Here is a 23,069-nt window from a genome sequence, read left to right on the forward strand (position 1 = left end):
TTATCAGTAGGGACAAAATTTTTGCGTTAATTTTTGAATGAATGGTTCAAATGTTTGGTATTACGGCTAAAATATTGGTCTGATAAAAAAAGTTTTTAAACATAAGTTTTAGGAAATTTAATTTTATAAAAAAAATGTCTCTTATGATTTTATTGTACGACCAATATTTTCACCGTAATTCCGAAATTAAGATTCATAATGAGTGATTCAAATTTTTGATAATTATGAAAATCTTAATTTTGAAATTACGGCTTTCTTATTAGTCCTAAGCAAAAATTATAAGAAACATTTTTTTTATAAAATTAAATTTCTCACAACTTTCGTTTCAAAAATTTTTTCATACGACCAATATTTTCATCGTAATTCCAAAATTAAGATTCATAATGAGTGATTCAAATTTTTGATAATTATAAAAATCTTAATTTTGAAATTACAGCTTTCTTATTAGTCCTAAGAAAAAATTATAGGAGACATTTTTTATAAAAAATTAAATTTTGAAAAACTTTTGTTTAAAAAATTTTTTTATGCGACCAATATTTTCGCCGCAATATCCAAAATTTGACACTATCAATTATTAACTATTTTTAAATTGGGGCAAATATCCTGGCCCTTTTGAGTAATGGTTCGAGTTTTCATACTTGAAGTTATTAAATTTCTTATTTATTGTTTAAAATATTAGTTTACAATTACCTTTGACTGCCCTCTCAATGGGTTCCTCCGTGTGAAGAATATTTTTCTGAATAAGTTCGAGTGGACCAGGCCGATGACTGAGTTGGTCGTTAAGCTGGTCAGCGAGTCGCGCTTTCTTTAGCATTCGTTGTCTCTCAGCAAGACTTGGGTCAACATGTCCGACATCTTCAAGTATATGCTGTCGTACGAGTTCATCACGTCCAGGTCTACGCTGAATTTTAGCTTTCAATAAATCTCCGGTCTTTGCGCGCTCCAATTGTTTACGTTGCTCGTGAAATGCCGGGGGTGTTTTTGGAGCTTTAATAAAATTATTATTTTTTTAAAATTTGATATTTACATATATATTTATCGGATTAATATAGTCAAGATAACTATAATTAGTGAGTTTAAATAGTATTTATAGATGTAAAGTTAATAGTTTTGATGAATTGGATCAGGCTGCGTCGTTATTGTCACGACTTGCGAGAGTGTTCTAAATTAGTCTACGAAGAACGAGTTGATGTACAAGAAGAAGAAGAAGAGGAAGAAGAAGAAGAGATGTGTCGTAGATGAGATAGCGCCGGGTAGTAGGAGTAGAGGCCACCGTTCTCTTTTCTTGGGATTATAATTCGTCGTTGTGGAGGTGGCTGAAGCATAATTGGAGGAACTACTGTGTAAGATGTTAAGCGAAACGCCAACTGGATTATATCGAGGGTGAAGTATAAATGGGTGTGAGTTAAACTCAAGTAAACAGTTTAGATGCACAGAAACGGGCTGCATTAGTTATTATTGCACGATGAGTTCGCTGGCCCTACTAAAACATTACGTTAGTTATGTCCTCATGTGCAGAGAGAAATTACTATTGGGGTAGATGGACTGTTTTTGACATCTTAATAATATTTGTCGACGACTTTATTTTAGAAAATAACAACGTAAATAAATGCCATGGATTTTATTTCATTTGAATATTCGCGGTATTTTTTTAGTTCAATTTAATTTTTTTTTTTATATAATTCGGGGGAGAAAAAAATTATTGGTAATTTTTTTGACTTTCAAGGATAATTGTCATGGAAATTTAATAAAATTGATTTATTTTACATGAATATCAATTTTTTCCCATATGAAAAAAACATATGATATATTTTTACAAGATAAAAATATATAATACCTTATATTTTCCCATATAGGAGTTTTAGCCGGGCTAAATATATAATAATATGTTTTCACACTTATATGAACTCATATATTTATTAATGATAGTAAAGTTAGCAGACATTTGAAATTTAAAAAAATTTTTTTTGACAGATAAATAATGAAAAAAAAAATTTCTAAAAAAATGCACGTGTCGGAAATTTAATAAACTATACGTGCAATTTTTCAAAATATTTTTTTTATTATTTATTTTTTTGTTAAAAAAAATCAAAAAATTTTTAAATGTCTGCTAACTTTATTGTCATTATTTATTATACTAATTAATATATTATATATTATGGATTTTTAAAAGTACATTATATTATATTGATATATTTTTTTTTACATGAAAAATATATTTTATAAAATGCATATAAATGTATATAAAAAACTAGATTCGCTGTAAAATACAGGAGTCAATTCGGAGTAATTACGGATTTCATTTAAATCCGAATTCATTCCGCCACGGAATTCCGTAGTAAAAAAAAATCACTCCGCATTTAGGGTCAATAGGGAGTTTATTTTTCCAGCGGAGTGATTTCGGAGTGATGTGAATTTTATTTAAATCCGCATTCACTCCGATCCGGAGTTCAAATTTAAAATAAACTCCCCTTCGGATTGAATTTTACTCCAATTAACCTGCGTTCATTCCGAAAATTTTTTACAGTGCAATGTATACTTTAATTTTATTTAAATAATATCATTTTTATCCAGCTCATAAAAATGATAAATTATATATATAAATAAAATATAAAATTTAATAAGATAAATATAATTTAATTAATTTACCGTAGCCTTTTATTCGAGGCGCATAAGTTTTGGCACAAGACCCAACCTTGAATTATATTATTACTGTATTGTTATTTATTATCATTATTATTATTATTATTATTATTGTAACATAATAAGGTATTTAATTAGTTACAGTTGTTCATTTGAATAGTGTATTATTTATTGCCTCGTAATTTTTAAAAGTCCACGGTTACGTTGGCGTAATTAGTTACGGGTGATATTAATTACACAGAACTAAATAGATATTTATTTTTGAGCTAAGGCTATTTTGCTAAGTTACTTTACGATTACACATAATCATCAAAAGTACGCTCAGTAATAATAATAATTATCAATGTTTTGTGTTTTAAATAAATTTTAATTACTTATTATCTATTGCACTGATCAAACTTTCCGGAGTAAATACGGAGTTAGAGCAGAGGAAAATTATTTTTATTTATTTGATATCCGCGGAGCGAAAATTCGCGGGTTGAATTATCGAAATTAAATAAGTAAAAATTTATAAATTATCAATATATTAGGGGAAGGGGTAGGGTAGGCAAAACAGGGTATAAAAACCAATAAAAATTTTTTTTCTTCCTTTGCATCCAATAATTGTGTAAAATGTAATTTTTCTTCATGTAAATTACTTACAAAAAAATTTAATTTAATCAATTTTATTTAACATGCAGGAATTTTTTTTTTCACCTTCTTAAGGGGGTACCCCATTTTGCCCGCAAAAGTAAAAATTTTTTTGTTTCAACGGCAACTGAAATTTTTGTTTATTTACTTTGAAGATCATTAAAAACAAAAAGATTTAGCGTATTTGAGTCCTCGAAACCTTAGTATTTTCTTAAGTACCCCGCTTTGCCCCCCCCCCCCCTTTCCCCTATATTTAATTATTGATTGTTAGGTAAAAAATTTATCTATTAGTTTGCATAAATAATTTTACTCCGAAATAAATAAACCCTAACAGCCACTTCCGCTTTAACTTAACAGTAATTTGACATTGAAATTGCCTGTAATTTTCTGCCCGAATTTGCTGACAATTTGACAGCAAAAGTTGGAAAGTCAAATTAACAATAAATTGATATAAAAATTTGCCTGAAAATTGACGACAACTTTTTTCTAGTCAACTTTTGAAGTGAATTTGCATTCTAATGCGGATAGTAAATTTACGTCAAGTTGTATCTAAACGGAAAAATCTAAAGTTGACGGACATTTGACGCAAAAATTCAAGGAAACTTTTGCTATAGCAAACTGTGCTATTAGGGAAGTTGATCTAAATTTTTTTTAAACTGTAGCCTAGTTGATCTAATCAGATATCATTCGATTTCATTTTTTTTTCCCTTATATTTTTCAGGTGTAGGTTACATATTTATATTTTTATGACAGATTACTTTAATCCTAAATACCCAAATTAATATATGACAATTTTAAAATAAATATTTATTATGTATTTATCATAAATCTTAATCCTTTGATATGATAATTTATATAAATATAATAATATTTATATATATTATCATAATCTATGTTATATTTTTGATTGAGACAAATTAACTGTAATATTTATCCTGATTTTTCCTCATCTCTATATATATTATTTAAATTAGATTTAAAAAATATATATAAATATTTTTTAAAATACCGTTTTCATAGATTTCGACCTAAATAAAAATTTAAGTTATAAATAAAATTTTTTTTTTAATTCTAAAATAAAAATTAAATTTTTTCCTTAAAAAAAAAAATTTTTCCGCGAATGTTTACTTTAAATCCATTTTTGATTATATATTTATCAAAACGGAGACAAACATAAATATGTGGTCGTAATATTTAGGTAGGACGTTTTAAACTTATGGACGATGATGGAAAATTATAACTGTATATTATAACTCCTAGGAAACATAAATTTGAATTTAGAGAAAATCTTCCACTCGCCAAGCGACCTCATTTATATTATGACGCACCGGAGATATAAAGGGACAGTACAACAATAATATCGTACTGACTACGACATAATAAGTTATTTGCTCTGAATGAATTGTCAACGAGACCATCAATGATTCCTTATTTAACTTAACCATACGCATATTTTATAAATACAACTGAAGTTATATCTCTCTCCGGAAACTATAAAGTTATCTGATTTTATATACAAGCAAGGAACCTCTTAACAATGAATTAACGATAAATTATTTCACTGTAAATCTGCCAGACACTAATGACATGCAAAATAAAATACTAAATACTTCAAATCGCCTGGAAAAATAAATATCCCACGACTAAAAAATTTGTATTTTTAATTTTAAGTATCGACCTAAATAGTTGATACTATTACACTTTTTTTTCTTATATCGAATGATTAGTGCGGTGTTTTTTGTTTGGATGACCGATCATTTAAAGTAATTGTCCATGACTTGATCTAATTTATCGCTTATCTGGCAAAAAATATGCGCTAATTAAATGATTAAATAAAACCAATTTAATTTACGGATTATTTAATACTGCACTATTAAAAATTTCTTTTAAATCAGATGAAAATATAAATTATTTAACCATATGTACATCCAAAGTTTAAATTTCTACCCTGTTTAGAGGGAAAAAAATGATAAAAATTATCGCATGCGCCATTTTTTACGCAAACAGATGCAGAAATTTAAACTTTCAGGTGTAGATCAGGCAAAAAATTGTGTCTACACCACAGAGGAAGGCAAGAGATCCTAATCCGCGTGTTTGCCACCCGCGTATTCGGGTCAGGTCAGAAATTATACACCCGGGTGGGAATGTCCTATTTTTTTCCCTGGGTGTGTAATTGTCTATTTTTCACCAGATCTGGACCGAAAGTTTAAATTTCGGCCCCGTTTAGAGGGACGAAAGTTGTTCTTTTCTCATATGAGGAAACAAGTGATAAAAATTAACGCATGCGCCATTTTTTCCGTAAACAGAAGTAGAAATACAAACTTTCAGGTGTAGATCGGGTAAAAAATTGTATCTACGCCACAGAGGAAGGCAGGAGATCCTAATCCGCGTGTTTGCCACCCACGCATTGGTGCAATTTACTATAAGTTAACTTATTTTTGCATTACTTAAAATTTCCATGTCCTAAATGTCATAAAAATTGAAATCACACTGGATTGTATTTAATTTTGTTAAAATTCCTAGACAATTATCCTTGAAAATTGGAAAAATTTTGAAAAGTGTGTTGAGTGTCAAAGTAAAAAATAATAATAATTGTTAAAAATATATATACTTACATGGCATAATACCCTGGGCAACTAGCTGGGTAATTGGTCTCCTCAGCATTAACTTAACTTTAAGTGCTGAAACAGAAAATAATAAATGATATTATTATAAATGATAATTATAATAACAAGTAAAAATAATCCTTAAAATAATCTGGCACCTTATAGTTAATTAAAAAATTTGTTATTGCCAAAATAAAGGTGCTCTAGATATTTCGTGTCGGCAAGACACTCGTGTAATATGTATACAAGTACTTGGGTTCCAAGTTGCCCGCGATAATGATCTCTCTTGTACGACGACGAGTCACTTATTTTTATTTTATTTTTTATTCATTTTTTTAATTCTCTTATTCTGCCGACGTACGACGAACAAGGTGAATCATGAAACGCATCGAGATAAAGGGATCTCTTAATTTTTGTACCAACCTTCTTTGTAACTCCATTATATTTTTGCTCATTAAGACACTCTGACATTCAATTTCAGTTTCATATTTTTTTTTTTTTTAATTAACATTCAAATTATAAAGACAATTCGAGTATATCAGTAATAAATATTTGAATATAGGGAGAGTGGGGCAAAATGAGACACAATTTTTTGACAAAAAAAATTTTTTTTCTAGTTCATTTTATCCTCACGTCAGTTTTTTTTGACGGCTCGTAATAAAATCACAGAAAATTAGCGGGAAAAAAATTTTTTTTTGGTCAAAATTTCGACATACTCCCGAAATATTTTTTCAGTCGAAAAGTGTGACTGAGAAAAGGCCCAAGTAGTGAACAAAAAGCCGAAATTTAGCTGGCAACAGTCTAAAAATGTCCGGAAACTTGAAAATTTTTCAAGTTCTGTACTGAGTTGCTTGAAATTTTCATAAGTTTTCAAATTTCATTAATAAAAACAAAAATTTTATGACCGAAAATGGGCCGAGTCAATTTATCAGCTGGTTTATTTAAGGGCAAATAAAATTTCGGTGTTTTTCTGACCCACTTGTGGACTTTTCCTATAAAATTCTGTATCTTCAACCAAATCTCAGCGTCTTTGAATAAAATTTCGGCATATTTTATACCCTGTCATACTATTTAGTGACCGAATTCCCCTACATTTTTTTGCGACTCTAAATAAACATTTAAAAAAAAAAAAATTTTTTTTTCATTCAAAAGAGGTCTCATTTTGCCCCACTCTTCCCTATATACAAAATATTTATCACCCGACGTGTAGCCGACTGCCCTGGGTTCGAATCCCGGTCCGGGGATGACCGGCCAATTTGAATAATTAAATTTTTCCTAACCCTAATTTAAATAAATAATAAATATATCCAAGGGTAAATTATTATATTGATTAAATATATATGTTAATATATGTGCGTCAATATAAATAAAGCCATTAAATATTCTTATCATCTATTATTTTATTTATAATAAAAAAAAATAAAAAATTCTAATAAATTCAATGAATAATGTATAGATAATTAATAATTGTCTGTATATTTAATAAATTAAAGAACAGTAATTTAGTATATTAAATATATGTAATGTGTACAGAAATAGAGAATAAAGAGATTTAATATCAGTGGTGTCTTGGGTGGACGGTGAGCTCGTATCGGCAAAGCGTTGACTCGCTCGGCTTATAAACCCTACTGGGTACAAATTAACACACAAAGGGAGCCGTAGATATAAATAAATACAGTAAGCGGTTGGATCGGGTGTGCCTGCGGTTGCTCCTGAGTGTAGTAGTGGGATTGCATAAATTTAAAACCCAAAAACAAAACCAATCGAATCAGCCTGCAATCTGAATTCAAAGTAGCGCGGCAAGTTTCCTACTCGAAATACCTGAGGGGTCGGTTACTTTTGCATCTACGTCTCGTTTATTTCCTTCTCTCTTTAGACTCGTTCTTTAGTTCTGCTGTTATTGTATACATATATACATTTATATATATATATTTTCTCAGCTGTGTTACTGATGCAATGCGTGGGCTGTCAGATGTATTGATAAACTTAAGAATGAAAGCCAAGGACGTAAGACAATTAATCCAGTAATTATTGTCTACTTTTTTATTATTTTCATTATTAGATTAATTGGCTAATTTTTATGGCTACAGATATAAGTCGGATCTGATATAAGTTAATTTGCAATTAAGTGTATCAGGGCCACACAAGATGCTTGAGGTATTTTACTTCTTAAATGTGTGAATAAAATAAAATAAAATTAAATTAGAGTCAATTCGGGTGATAAAAAATAAAAAAGTGGTTACTGATGATGGTGACGAAAATGGGGGTGGAGTTGGTTAAGTTTTTTGTCATTTTACGAGTAAGATCCTCGCGTGTCGAGAAGTAGTCACTCCCTCTTTAAAGACTCTTAAAGATCTTGGAATAAATCACAGTCAGTGGAGACACTCGTATATATATAGAGATGTATATAAAAACCATGGTCCTTTAAAAATGGATATACGGTAAACGGGATGGTAACTTCCGGAAATGGAGTAGATAGTTAATTAAATTAAAATGACACGTATAATTTTTATAGACAAAATTTGTAATTAACAGCTTATAGAAATAGATTGTAAAAAATTCGCGGAGTTGATTCGGAGCGGATGACTGTTTATTTATTTAATTCCCTCCGAGTGAAATTTACTCCGAAGGGGAGTTTAGTTTAATATTAAAACTCTGGTTCGGAGTAAAATTGACTCTAAAAGGGAGTTTTTTAATATTAAAACTCTAAATCGGAGTGAAATTTACTCCGAAAGGGAGTTTAGTTAAATATTAAAAGTTTGGTTCGGAGTAAAATTGAATCTAAACGGGAGTATTTTAATATTAAAACTCTAAATCGGAGTAAACCCATACGAAAAAAATATATATCCGGATATATCCGGGCAAATCTGCATATATGGGACATATATATATATATATATATGTTGCATATATGCGACATATTCCAGATTTGCTCGGATATATATTTTTTTCGTATGGGAATGTGAATTGAAATAAACTCCAGATTACTCCGAAATCACTTCCGATTTTTTACAGTATATAAAAAAAATATATAAAGATATATATTTATATTTAAATGTGTAAAAGTAAGTATGGTTTTATCTACCGATTACAGATGATGAGGAATGAAGATTTTTTTTTTTTCACGCGCGCCTTTCCATCATTCTATTTCTGGGTGTCGTGGACGGAACGAGAAGACAGTAAGACACGAAATAGAAAGACGGATAAGACACATATTCACACTGGCTAGTGTCGCGGGGGTGATCCAATAATACGGAGCTTTGGGTATAAATAAAGCCTCGAGGACCCGGAGATCTCAACACTCGGCTATTTCCTTCTTCTCTTTAAACGTTTTTTTAATTTGGTCTTTTATCCCTCGTGTCTCTGCCTCACTGTCTCTCGCTCATTCTTCAGAGCCTCCTTGGTCCTCTTTTTAAATCTCTTTCCACAGCCGCATTCTCTTTCTTCCTTCACACTTGTCTTTTTCCATTAACTTTCTAAAAATTACTTGACACCTGATGTACTCAAGAAATAGTCTTCAAGTTAACTCGTGACTTTTTTTTCAGCTCGTTCTGTTTTATCGCCGCGGAGTAGGGTAAAAAAAATATTTTAAAAACTCATTTGAGATTTAATCTTTTTATAAATTGCAGCGACATAAATTATCTAATGTATGTGGATGCTAAAGACGCATCAAGTGTTTTGGATACTCAACAACAGTTTGTGCTGAGTGAGGCGTTGCGATTTCACATATATATTAATATGACACAAGTGTGACCCACAAACCAACTCAATGCCACTAGATTGTGATTTATTATGGTAGTGAAAGAGCTTTTAGAGATGGGTTGGACTCTTTATAGTTGAATCGTTGTCATATTTTTTTTATTATTCCTTTCTTATATTATATTTATTATTATCACCATATACATATACATATATATATATACATATTTTTTTTGTTGGATTGGAAAGTCCGCAAAGTTGTCAACAACACAATTAATATTTAAAAAATTAATTTATCATGTAATGAGAGCAAAATGAAATTTAAAATGAAGTTGATATGACTTAAGCGTAATGATAATTAATTATATAATCAACTGTTGACTGAATTATTGAGTAATTTATGTAAGTTTATGTTTACTTTTCTTTTTATGACAGTTAAAAATTTTGACAAGGGTTTGGATGATGTATATATGTATATATGTATATATGTATATAAAAAATGTGTAATAGTGGATCACTGAATAAGCAACAGAGTGTGCGGGTGCGTTGATGCGATTTCTCTGGTGCATACAAGTGTATTGTTAAGCTCCGCCCATTGCCACGCCTTTTAATTGAAACATACATGTGTTTTTTTTTGTTTATATATATATATATATAATTGGGTAATGATAAATTAATATTGTTGAGTAATTAATATGTACTGGGACACCGCGACCTAGTGGGGCACGAGGGTCCACCATCGAAATTTGGTAAAAATTAGTGATACGGAATGATCTTGAAATTGGCAGACAATTCAAAATTTTTGATTTTTTTTTTTTACTAATTAATTACGAAGAAAAAAAAAACTAAAAAAATGCACGTGTAGAAAATTAAAAACTCTATAAGTGCAATTATTTGAAATATTTTTTTTTTATAATTTGTCGTTTTTTAAAAATTCAAAAATTCGTAGATGTCGGCCAAATTCAGTATCGAGATACTGAAGTAAGCAGACGTCTAATAATTTTTTGATTTTTTTTTAAATGATGAATAAAAAAAAAAATAATATTTGAAAAAATTGCACATATAGTTTTTTAAATTTTCTACATGTGCATTTTTTTGGTTTTTTTTTTTTTGTAATTGATTTGGTGAAAAAAAATCCGTAAATTACTAATTGTCTGCTAACTTCAGGATCATAGTTAGCCGACGTCTAATACTTTTTGAATTTTGTTTCCAAGCGATAAATTGTAAAAGAAAAATATTTAAAAAAATTGCACCTGTAGTTTTTTTTATTTTCTGTATGTGCATATTTTTAGTTTTTTTTTTTCAATATTTATCGCTTGGAGAAAAAAATTTAAAAATTGTTGATTGTCTGGCAATTTCAGATAAAAATTAAAAAAATTTATTAGTCGGTTTGTAATTTCGAATTAATCAGAGATTTAGAAGTAATAAATAGTATCTGGGGTAAAATGATATGTTTGGAAAATGTAAAAAATAACATGAATTTTTCAGAAAAAATTGTCGTGTCACAAAAAAAATTTTTAAATTTTTGGAGCAAAAGTTTTTTGAAATTTAATTTAAATAAAAATCTTAAATTGTCAAAAATATTTACAGTTTTTATAAAAATTTTAATATTTCCAGTCTTGTTGGAAATTAAACTTTTGATGAAATAAAAAAAAATAAAAAATGTATATAATTGTGACAATATACAATTTTTATTAGTAATTTATGATCTTTCTTTCGGCTATTTATTTTACTGAGCAATAAATAGAATTCTTTGAATAAATAAAAAAATAGTATTTGCATGACCTATAAAAAGTAACATAAAATAAATAATTTACTTGTCATTATAAAATTATAAAAATAGAATTATTAAAGCAATAATAGATTTAATAATTATATATTTTTCTATATAAATAAATGACTTAATTATCAATAATTTTAAATTAGCGAAATTTATAAGTTTAAATGGTATTTAAAAATACTTGACATCCTTTGGGTTTTATGTCTTATTCTATCTTTTATATTATTATTTTTCTCCACCACTTATACTCCAATTCACCCGAATCAGTCGTATGTTTTTCTCCACATAACACTGTCCCGGTCTTCAACTCAGTATTTTAAGTCCTTGTTTCTCTTTCTCTCATCCATACGTTACTCTTTTACTTAATTTCAAACATTTATTTTTTACAAACAGTCACGAAAACACTCGCGTGACTAACGAATTTATATACACTATCATGCGTGCGCTCCAACTTACATTTTGGCATTAAAAAAAATATAATAAACTATTAAAAAATTATAAAAAAACAGTTTATACCTCCTTCGCTTCGAGACGTCTTTAAAAACAGGGTTAACAACACGACTAATTTTTTTTCCTTCAGTATAAATCAGCAAAAGCTTTACGACCGACGAAAGTATTTTACGCGAAAATAGTTGCGTTATATCAATCGTTCAATGGCCCTTGCCACTTATTTTATCCCAACTAAACCTTTTTTTGTCCCTTAACACTTCTTTCAACCGAGTAACTCATCCTCAACATCCTTCCCCTTCTTCTTATATTATATTTCTATATATATATTATCATATATTTGAAATTTGAGCTCATAGTTACTGTACATGAAAAATTTTATGACAACCGAACTGTAGACTGTAAAAAAAATTTACGGATTGCGCGCGGATTCGATGCGGAGTCAGTGCGAATCGGGCGCGAATCATGTGATTTTCAAATTTCATGTCCCCTGAGTAAAATTTATATTAAAGGGAATTTTTATATATATTATTAATAAAAAAACTGCAGTAAAAATAATTATAACTTAAATAAATAATTTTTATTATAAAATATAAATTCACGGTACTTAAACCTGAATTAAAGAAATGAATCATTTATTTGAGAAACCCCATAAGTCATGTTTTTTACGAAATTGGGTTTTTTGCATTTTTGGGTTCTTTGGATGTCCCTCCATAGAAATCAATCAAAATATGCATCAAATCAGCGTTAAAAAAAAATAACGGGGTGACAGCAATTTCGTTTAATTGAGAAACCCCATAAGTCAATGACTCAAATAAACATGCAGTTTTAGTTTTACAGAAATAATTTTTTTTTTTTTTTATTTAAAATTCGCGCTTTTTTGGGAAATTAATTTCAAATGTTGTTTTATTGTTGACTGTTATGACTAATTAAAATTTTTAAATTAATTATAATTTTTTGTAATTTCTGAGTTTCAGAGTTCAAATACATATTTAATACTTCATTTTATCAGTCTAATAAATGATTTGAGTGGAAACATTTAAAAAAACAATGATTTTATAACTTTTTTTTCTGTTTGGTTGAGAAATCCCATAAGTCAATCAACTTTAAATAATTTTTTTAAGTAGTTTCAGTTAAAAAATTAAATTTTTCTTGTTGGAATCTTTTACAGAGACGCTAACATTATTGTATTCAAATATTTATTTATTATTTTAATGTCGTTTTTTCCAAAAAAATGTTTTTTGTGTTTCCTGAAAAATTTTGTTTTCTCGACTCATGGGGTTTCTCAAATAAAAGATTCAAATAGAAAATTGAAAATTAACTCGAAAATAAAAAAAAATAATAATTTATCATTTGGTACAAAAGTCAAAGGTCTTTGCCCCGACGATCAACGTAGACTTGGTTTTTTGTAAAATTTTTTTTATAAAACTTGAAGTTATATATACATATATATATTTTAGTTTCTCAATATTCTATTTTAAAATTTTTCCAATGACGGCTGGAATATAATACAAGAGTAGTGACTTAGCTGCATATAAAGTCTACTAGCAGCTGTACTTGTGTTATGGTAATTACTACACGTGTCGGCGCGTAAGTTAACGACATATTGGCATTGTTTCAAACTAGTAAACTCGTATGTGCTTTAAGTACATTATCCAAATTGTTATTCACCTGATAGTGTTTATCTTTATATAATATATATATTGACGTGATTAAAAGGTGAATCTTTTAAGCTCATGTAAAATATATATATATATATATATATATATATATATATATATATATATATATACAATATGTGTCGTATTAACAAGGATGTACAGTTGTTATGTCCAACATAATCGTAATCTACACAAGACTTGTTTTCACAAAGTAAAAATTAAAAAGCCCATTGAGATGAATGAATAAAAAAAAAGGCAATTCATACAAACGCTTGACCATGTATCATAAACACCCACATATTACAGGTTATTTTTATTATATTCTCTTTCTCTTAAGCTGCGTAAAGGTACGTAAGATAAAAAGTGAAACGATTTCCTGTGTCGCAAGCCGCATCTTTGGTAGAATGTACAGCTCAAGAGGCCACCCGCTTCTCTTTTGTGTTAAATATTTAACTCTTTCATCTCTCGCTCGATTTATTATTTTTATATTTTTTTATACCGATGTCGTACTACCTTTCCCTAGCCTCTCACATTCTCTTTCTACTCTCTGTTAAACCAGCGTTTAAACAGTAATATATATTATTGCGGGTGTAGGCGGGCCACGTGGGCTTGACAGCCGTGTGTGCCTACAGGAACTGGTTACACCTACGATCTAAAGAGCCTGAATAGACGGAACAAAACGCCAAGACACGTGGATACACCGCAGTGACAACTTTGAGGAAGGTGAAGGAGAATTTATATATATATATGTATATATGTATGTGACTGTGTATTGAGACCGCGCGTGCTACGCTATCAAAACTATTTCATTTGTCACGCAATTGTCACGCTTAATCGTTTTATACACACACACACACACACCCAACCCATATATATTTATATTTATACAGGGAAGGGAAGGATGGATATAACGGGACCCGGTGGGCAAAGTGGACTACTCCGAAAATTTGATGAAAATTTTTTTTCAGGAATTTTTCAGTGGATTCAATGTATTGTTGGCTATAAAAACTACATACGGTCTTAGATATATTAAAATTTTATATAAATTTTTATCTTCAATAATTTTTTTTTCCGTCATATTTATTTACTAAGAGTGAATTTTTTATTCACGCGAATTCGATGTAAAAAATTTTGTCATTTTTTTTAAATGACAAAAAAATTTTTTGGAAGTGCTCCGTTTTGCCCACCCGTGGAAAAATTTTTTTCTATCGCAACTAGAAATTTGGTCAAAAAAAAAATTCACAAAATTCATTATTTCCTTAGCGGTCCCGGTTCGCTTATTCTTCTTATATATATTATATATATACATGTATATGTCTATTATATTTTTAATGCTTTTTTAAATTTAAACATCAACATTTTTATTCTTGTATACGTGATTATTTAACATAAAAATAAAAAAAAAGCACATGGTTCGTCTCGTCATTCGTTTGCTTCCTCCTGGGACTAATTATCCTCCCTCAGAGTTTCTTATACAATTCCATGCTTCTCATAGTTGGAATGCGAGTATCACGGTGAGTTGTAAACTAAACAAGAACGCGAACGCGAACGTGAAATAATAATAAAGAAAATAAAACATTTTAAAGAATTGCAGAAAAAAAAACAAACAAAGAGTATCAAGTTATGGGTGATGAGTAGGTGAATTTTTTAGCAGCTCAGACATTTCCTCGTTCAAATAATATAACTATGTATTTTAAATACAACATTCACCTAATTTTAAGAATAGTTATTATTTTTTTAGCCAGTTAATAAATTGCATAAAAGGTTTGTTGCGTTGCTTTATAAATTTAAACAATAGTAGCATCCAACGGTCTACAGACTACGCCTTGCTTTTTTATTCATTTTTTTTATTCATAACTCCCGCGCATCCGTTTGTCAGAGAAATATATATATATATACATATAAACAATAATATATAACTTTCGCAACTATGAACTAGTCCAGACAGCACGGCGTCGTTTGGTTAAATATGTAGTAACTAGTAGACAAAAAAAAAAAAAAAAAAATACACACACAAGTTGAGAGAAAAATAATAATAGTAACATGGAGTGAACACATTAAGATGGGTTTTACTTGGCATGTCTAATAAATATAAGTCTGATGTATTAGCGTCGCTCTTTTTGTAATTTATTTTTCCCGCCCCCAATCTAGCGAGTATCAGATCTGTTAGCTCGTATCGGTCCGTCTTCTCTCGAGTTCTCAAGTCCCGTACGATACGATAATTAATTTACTTTTCATCTTGTGGCAGTAGCAGAATCGGAGTCTGAGTCTGAGTCTTGATCTGAGTTTAAGTCACCAGAGTCCGTCCCAGCGAGCGGCAAAAAGAAACGGCGCGAGCGAGTATAGGCCTCGGTTGGTTGCTTTCCACAAATGGAATTGGTTTCGCTGGTAAAAGATACGATCGTTGGTAGGATGGAAAAACGCCATAACTTGGTATCCTATATGGCGGCAATGCACAGGTGCATGCCACGGTGTGGTGTGCGACTCCTTGTCCTTCTGTCCCCTCTTGTCTTGGACGTTACCAGTCGAATGAGATCCCACCTCCCTGAGAGCTAAAAGAGGAGGAGATACCACCCATCCCCCTTTTATCGAACGTGTGCACAGAATGTCAATTGTTTTATGCTTTCTCTCTTCACTTTACCGATATCTCTTTATCTCTCTTTATCACTCGGTATATCTACGACTCAGCACTCTCTATTTTTTTAAACTTTTTTTATTCATCATTGCTCGGCTTAAAATTGCTACGAGACTACTTCTCCGCATGTACATCGTGTAATGCGTACTTATTTTTCATATTATTATTATTTAATTTTTTTTTTTTTTTTATGTGCCCTCATATTTATTTATTTCAGCAGCAAGTTCTTTACTTATCGCTTGTACGGGTGGCGGTATGTATAAAATACCATGAATTTTTAAAATTTTTATGGTGGATGATAGTTTTCTGACGATATATAAATATATAGATTTGAAAAATAGACCGGTTGCATAGGTTTACACTCAGGGGATTCGCATAATGAGACGAATAAATAAATTACGATTTTGGAAACGTGATAGTAAATCTACACGCTTTTTTATAAATTTCATTTTTTTTTTTTTTATAAATGAGGAAACCTGGAGCATAAGAAGAAATCATTCTTTTAAACGAAATAAATTTTTTTTATGCAAAAATACTTAGTCGCGGTTTTTAGAAGACGGAAAATAAATCAGTGCCAATTTAAAATTTTTTGTAAATGATTTTTTTTTTTAAATTTTGTTAACAAAATTGTCTTATTGAGAGATAGTTGACTCGAGGTGAGAGGGCCATGAGTTAAAAAAATTTAATTACTGACAATTTTAAATTAGTCGCTAGTGGGATCAACTGACCAACTTGTCTGATCTTTTTCTACAAACCACAACTTGGCATCGTTTTCAAAAAAAATTGTTTCTCAGATTTCGGCCTTTAGTCAATTTTTGAAGCTAGTAGACAATTAAAAATTTTCGGATTGTTTTCTTTTAACAAATAAATTAAAAAAAAAAAAAAATAAAAATCTGCACATGTAGAAAATTAAAAAATCTATAGGTGCAATTTTTCAAAATATTTTTATTTTTTTTTTAATTTATCGCTTTAACAAAAATTCAAAAATTGTCGGCTAACTTCAGTATCATAATTTTTAAAATTTATAAATAAATATTTCTTTATAAACCCGAGAATATTGTCATGTTTTTCCACACTGAAAAAAAGATTTATTTGAGCCAAAGATATCATATATTTGGATATGGCCAAATAAATATTTAATTGTGAGAAAGATATAATGTATTTGAGTAATTTAATTACGTGAAATAAGTGATATATTTGTGGTAAAGAAATGATCTAATTGCTACAAATAAATAAGGGCTTCAAATATATGTATAGTATCACCAAATTTTAGGTTATTAGTCACAAATTTAATATCATTACCACAAATATATCAATTACTTACCACAAATAAATTATATATTTCCGTCAAATTATAAAATTATTTAAATCAACTGTCATATTTTGCTGTACCAAATATATTTATTTGTCATTAAGAAATATTCAAAAAAAAGTCACAAATAAATTGATTTATTTGGGACAAATATTTCTTTTTTTCAGTGCAGTGATTCAATTCTACGGTAAATATTTGATTGTATAATAAATAAACAATCATGTATTCATAATTTTCATACATATATGAATATAATAATGATAATATTGAAACCCACGAGCTTGTTTATTTAAAATAATATATTAAAGCTCACGCAAATATATATAAATATATATAAATTTTGAGTTATCTAATTTTATAATCTCTTACTCAAGATATGAGTTTATTTTTCAGTAGTAATTTATCAAAAGTTGTAATTCCCTCTATCCTTTCTCTTTCTCCGCTTTTCGTATGCAACACGAACACAATATAATAATAATAATAATAATAATTATGATAATAATAATGTCACAGGAAATAAACCTGAAGCAAAAATCTGTCAAGTGCGTAAAGATTGAGCGTACATCAATTGTGTGGGTTTGAAGTGTGGGCATTAAAAGTTTAAAAGTTAATATGATGAAATAATTGAGGCTGGGTGATATTTTAATGAATTCGAGTGGCGACAACTGACTACATAACGTAGACAAGTATATTTAGTGAGTAGTAAATCGTGCAACGAACTATGCCTGTGTAGTATTAGGTATTTAGCTACTTATATACTATATACATTTATGTATCGTAGTAGTAGCTGGGAGAGTAAATCGATAAGATCGACAGATACGTGTTTTAGATCGCGCGAGACAACCTTGCGCTATGCGCGAATGGTTATGTTGGGCACGGCGTGCCCGGAGGTCTCGATATTATGATAGAACGTGTGGGTTGTACGCCCACGCGCGCCCTTCGCTGCTTGTTTCATTCACAAATTCTCTCACTCAATGAGATTCGATTTCCCTCTCTACTCTATCATCTATCATTTTCATTTACAAACATTTTGTTCATTCATTTATTTACTATTTTGTATACACTGTGGAAAATTTTTTCGATTTTCAAGGGCAACTGTCATGGCTATTTCACAAAATTTATTTATTTGACATGAATGTCAATTTGTTGATAACTTCAAATAATTTGCTTTAAATTTCACGGAAATTTTTGACAGTACGTACATAATTTTGAATGTAAATTAAAAATAATTCTATCAATTGACACATTTTTTTTTTTTTTCTAATAACGATGCATCGAAATTTGTACCCAGAAAATAAAAAATTTTCCCGGGTAAAAAAATTTCAAACCAAAAGAATAATAAAATTTTTTCTCGGCTGAAAAAGGGCCTAATTAGTGAACACAAGGTTAAGGAGGAAAACTCTTTCAGCTGAAAAATGGCTGATAATTAGGCCTGAAAAAAATCGAAATTAGGCTGACTCAATTTATTGGCCAATTTTCAGTCTGTTTATTAGGAATAATCAAATTTTGGCCAACCTTCGACCTCTTCCAATAAAATTCTACGAGATTTCGGGTAAATTTAGACATTTTTGAATAAAATTCCAATTTCGAAAAAATATTTTTACCCGGGTCTTTGCGCAAGAAATTTTTTGCACTATGAATTGAAAAGAAAAATTTTTTTCCGTGTAGTTAAGTCATAAAATTTTGAGTTCGTATTAAAAAAAATATTTTTCTTAAGTTTCTTAAATTATTTAAATTCGTGAGTACGGAAAAAAAAGTTTACCTCAAAATTACAGAATAAAATGGATAAAATAATATAAATTGCTTATAAAATAGTGGGTATAATGATCACGGCCAGATAGCATGTCTTGAAAACATTGACAATTAATAAAATTAACAAGGAAATTGTCGAATTTATTAAGAAAGTATCCTACGGTTTACTGATTACATTTCGGCTAAATGAGGTTCGTGTGTTGCTGATGATCAACAGCGATAATTTTGATATAACAAGCGTACAATAATTATAAAATAAAATAATAATAAAGATATACAGAATGGATTATTGCGTGTTCACAGCATTTAATGTAAACGGCTCGTTAAAGTCGGAACACCTGAAATTCTCGCGTGGGTATAATCGACTCAATATAATATAAGCTCGGTGTATTGTTTTACGAAGCTGTGTTGTTGTCTTGAGGACCCCCGTGGCCACATGGATTATTCATCTCGTCATACGCACATCGTCACGAGGATGACGAATATAACGACGCATTTACGCTGTGCACTGTATTTATATTGTAAAAATTAACATTTTATATTCTTAACAAAACATCATATATTGTATATCATTATTTTATGTATATATGATGAATATGATGATTGATCGACGTGAGGGTATTGTTCAAATAGACACAATTGACGTATCACATATATTTATATACAGAAAAAAATAATTTCTTGGCGTAACAAATTTTACTCGCCCTAAGAAAATTTTTTTGGGGCAGGAAAAAAATTTCATGCGTCGAGAAATTTTTTATGGACACAAGTAAATTTTTATTTTCAATTCATAATGCAAAATTTTTTTTGGCGCAAAAAATTTTTACCCGCTCGAAGAAATTTTTGAATTCTCGGTCTCAAAAAAAAAAAAACAAATTTGACTTTTTTGACTTAAATAAAAGTCAATTAAGCCGAAACCCAGTAAATTTTGGATTTTTTGTCAAAAAGTATTTGCATATATTTTTTTTAAATTTCTGTTGTTTTTGGCCCAGTTCTACTCTAAATTGTATAGAAAATTTTCATGTACCTGAAGATCGAAACGTTTTTCACGCACACACAGAAAAAAATGATTTCTGTACGCAAAAAAATTTTACTCACGTCAAGAAAATTTTCACTTATCCGAAGAAATTTATCTCATTATGAATTGAAAAGAAAAATTTTTTTGGGGCGAGAAAAAATTTTCTTGAGTCAAGAAAAAAATTTTTGGGACAAGGGAAAATTTGTAGTCCTAAGAAAATTTTCGTTTCCATTTCATAATGCAAATTTTTTCTTGCCCCAAGAAATCCTTTTTTTCTGTGTAACGAAAATGAAAATTATTCATGAAATTCGTGTCTAATGGCGACTTAAGGGGTAGTTGGGGGCGGCCTGTCATTTTCGGGTAACGTGGGAAACATTTCCGAAATCTAGATCCAGTAGATTTTTTACTTCTCATTTCTGTTTTCTTATTTTCCGCGAAAAACGTTCCGATCTTCAGGTATATAAATTTTTCCAAAAATTATCCGCGTAGTAAAATTTACTGACCATGGTTATGATTAGTCAATTTTCCGAGTAATAAAATTTTATCTACACCTAAGTAATTTTTACTGTCATAAAAAGGAATACTAGAATCAATCAGATAAATTGACATTTAATATAACTTTTACTCAACTTTGGACCTCAAACAGTAATTTTATTGAAAGCTGATAAAAAATTAAGTGTCACTTTCCATACTTCAGACAGTTAAAAAATTTCACTGAATAAAATTTTGGAGCGGATGATTGATGATACCAGAAAATTATTTCGTTATAAAAATATAAATAAATAACAAAAAATTTTTTTACCATTGCCAGCGATAGAAGTTATCAAATTTATTAAAAATAAATAATCACAATGATGATTACCTTTGTCGCGTTTAATGCGTCGGCAAATGGCGCACATTCGCCGACCGCAATGCTGCCTTTCGGGTCTTTGCTCAGGATCCAAGATAACCATGATGACGAGGATTATATATATATGTATACTGATATTTTTTTTATATTACAACAATATATGTATGTACATACACATATATTTCTCAAATATTATATTATCTCATTAATATAATATATGCTCCAAGTTTATATTTTTTTAACACTCAAGCTTTTATCCTCTGATATATTAATATATAAATGACTTTAAATTGCACTTGAACTCGTTTTAAATTTTATTCTGGCACTTAATTAATCATCAGAGTCTTTAATTATCGTCCCCAACAGTATCACAGTTTTATAGTAATAATATATATATTTTTTTTTATATAGATATATAGATATATTTTACTGATTGCTTTTGACTAGATGCGACGGATAAACAAATCCTTAAACTTCTTCTTCATATATTATATATATATATATATATAAATTTTCTTTTTTAAATAAATTATTTAATTGGCAATAAAATGAATGTCACTTAACGCTGCCGCAATTATCTTATCGGTTCCTGAAAAATTATTAATTAAGTAAAGGATTCCACTAAAAATCATTTGTTATTTGTTCCATTTAACCTCATACATATATATATTATTACAATTTATTAACGAGTGTATCTCGCATGAGAAAATATAAATTAATTACATCAATTATTTGCAAACACACAGATCGATCTTCCTGACGCCTGGTCGACAACTTGCAGCGGATAATTGGCTCTAATTCGATTAAATTGATACCCGGGAGCTACTTGATAATTAGCTGTCATTCTGTAATACACCCAGTAGATCTTTACTTATAGTCTTTGCTACTAAATAACCGATCTTCATTAATTTATTAATTATTATTTACTAATACCCTCATTATACGCAAAATAATTATACCGTACATACAATTTTTTTTTAATTAATTAAATTAATTTTTTTTTTACCTCGAAAATATAGTCGACAATTTAATTCAAAGTATACACATAAATATATATATGTTTACGCAAATCCGAAAATACCCGTTATTCGCCCACGCGTGGTTCATTCTTAATTATCGGCGAAGCTGAGGATAATTTAACTGCGGGATCCAGAGAATTGAGAGAATTAAAAGATTATTATTATTGAATATTAAGGAATCCCGGATAAAATAAAAAATTAACCGACGGCGCCAGATATTTACATTGCTACTGCATACTTTTGTCAGCTGTATATATAAATATATATATATACAAACGTATACAAATATTACGTGTTATTAATATCCCCAGCGCAGGTATATATATATAGGTACTGATTAATTCGCGAGACTTATCTCTGTAATATAAAAATTCACCGTTAATTAACCACAGCCAGGGGGTTAATCGCGCGATACATTATTTTAACGACGTATCAAGTTACGAAATTAAATGGACGCACGGCCTCGAGGAAACGACTTGAGATACTTATAAACAGTACGACTATTATTTTTCCGTTTGTGGCTACCGACTCTCTCATGTCATTAGTCTACTTGTTGCGAAAGATTTTAATTTTACTTATCACTATATATTATATATGAGACAACTGTCCTGTCAATCAAACATCATATATATTACATTCAATATTTATCAAAACAAAACAAACAATTTATTATTTTATTGTTATTATTATTTAGTAAAGCAGATAATTTACGCGGATTAAATGCGGATCGAAAAAAAATCTAGACTACTCCGAAATTACTCCCATTTATTTCGTATGCGAAGTGATTTTTTCTAAAACTCCGAGTGACGGAGTGAATTTGGATTTAAATAAAGCCCGTAATTACTCCGAATTAACTCCCGATTTTTGACAGTGTAACGGAGTAAAGTACCAACGTACTTTCGGAGACACAAAGTAATACTACAAGTTATTTCTCGTCCCTTTTTCGCCGTGAGCGGTACAAGTCACTCGGTAACACTGCCGACAGTCAGTTGATTAATATCGCGTGCAAAGGACTTG

The 23,069-nt window shown here is 29.4% G+C and overlaps 1 protein-coding gene across 3 annotated transcripts in view; it reads right to left on the reverse strand.

Moving 5' to 3' along the window:
* The window catches only part of LOC130670885 (myocardin-related transcription factor A-like), a 149,330-nt gene that overhangs the window by 10,772 nt on the left and 115,489 nt on the right, over window positions 1-23,069 (reverse strand). For 2 of the 3 annotated variants that reach the window (XM_057474493.1, XM_057474492.1), the window contains exons 5-6: window positions 5,889-5,954; window positions 691-987 (exon numbers count right to left, since the gene is read on the reverse strand). In XM_057474493.1, the coding sequence (XP_057330476.1) occupies window positions 691-987; window positions 5,889-5,954 (363 nt within the window). Of the gene's footprint in view, window positions 1-690; window positions 988-5,888; window positions 5,955-21,045; window positions 21,178-23,069 lie in introns of those variants that run through there. The other variant, XM_057474494.1, reaches the window with a different exon arrangement.

Source organism: Microplitis mediator, chromosome 7 (assembly GCF_029852145.1).
Source record: "Microplitis mediator isolate UGA2020A chromosome 7, iyMicMedi2.1, whole genome shotgun sequence".
Taxonomy (NCBI): domain Eukaryota; kingdom Metazoa; phylum Arthropoda; class Insecta; order Hymenoptera; family Braconidae; genus Microplitis; species Microplitis mediator.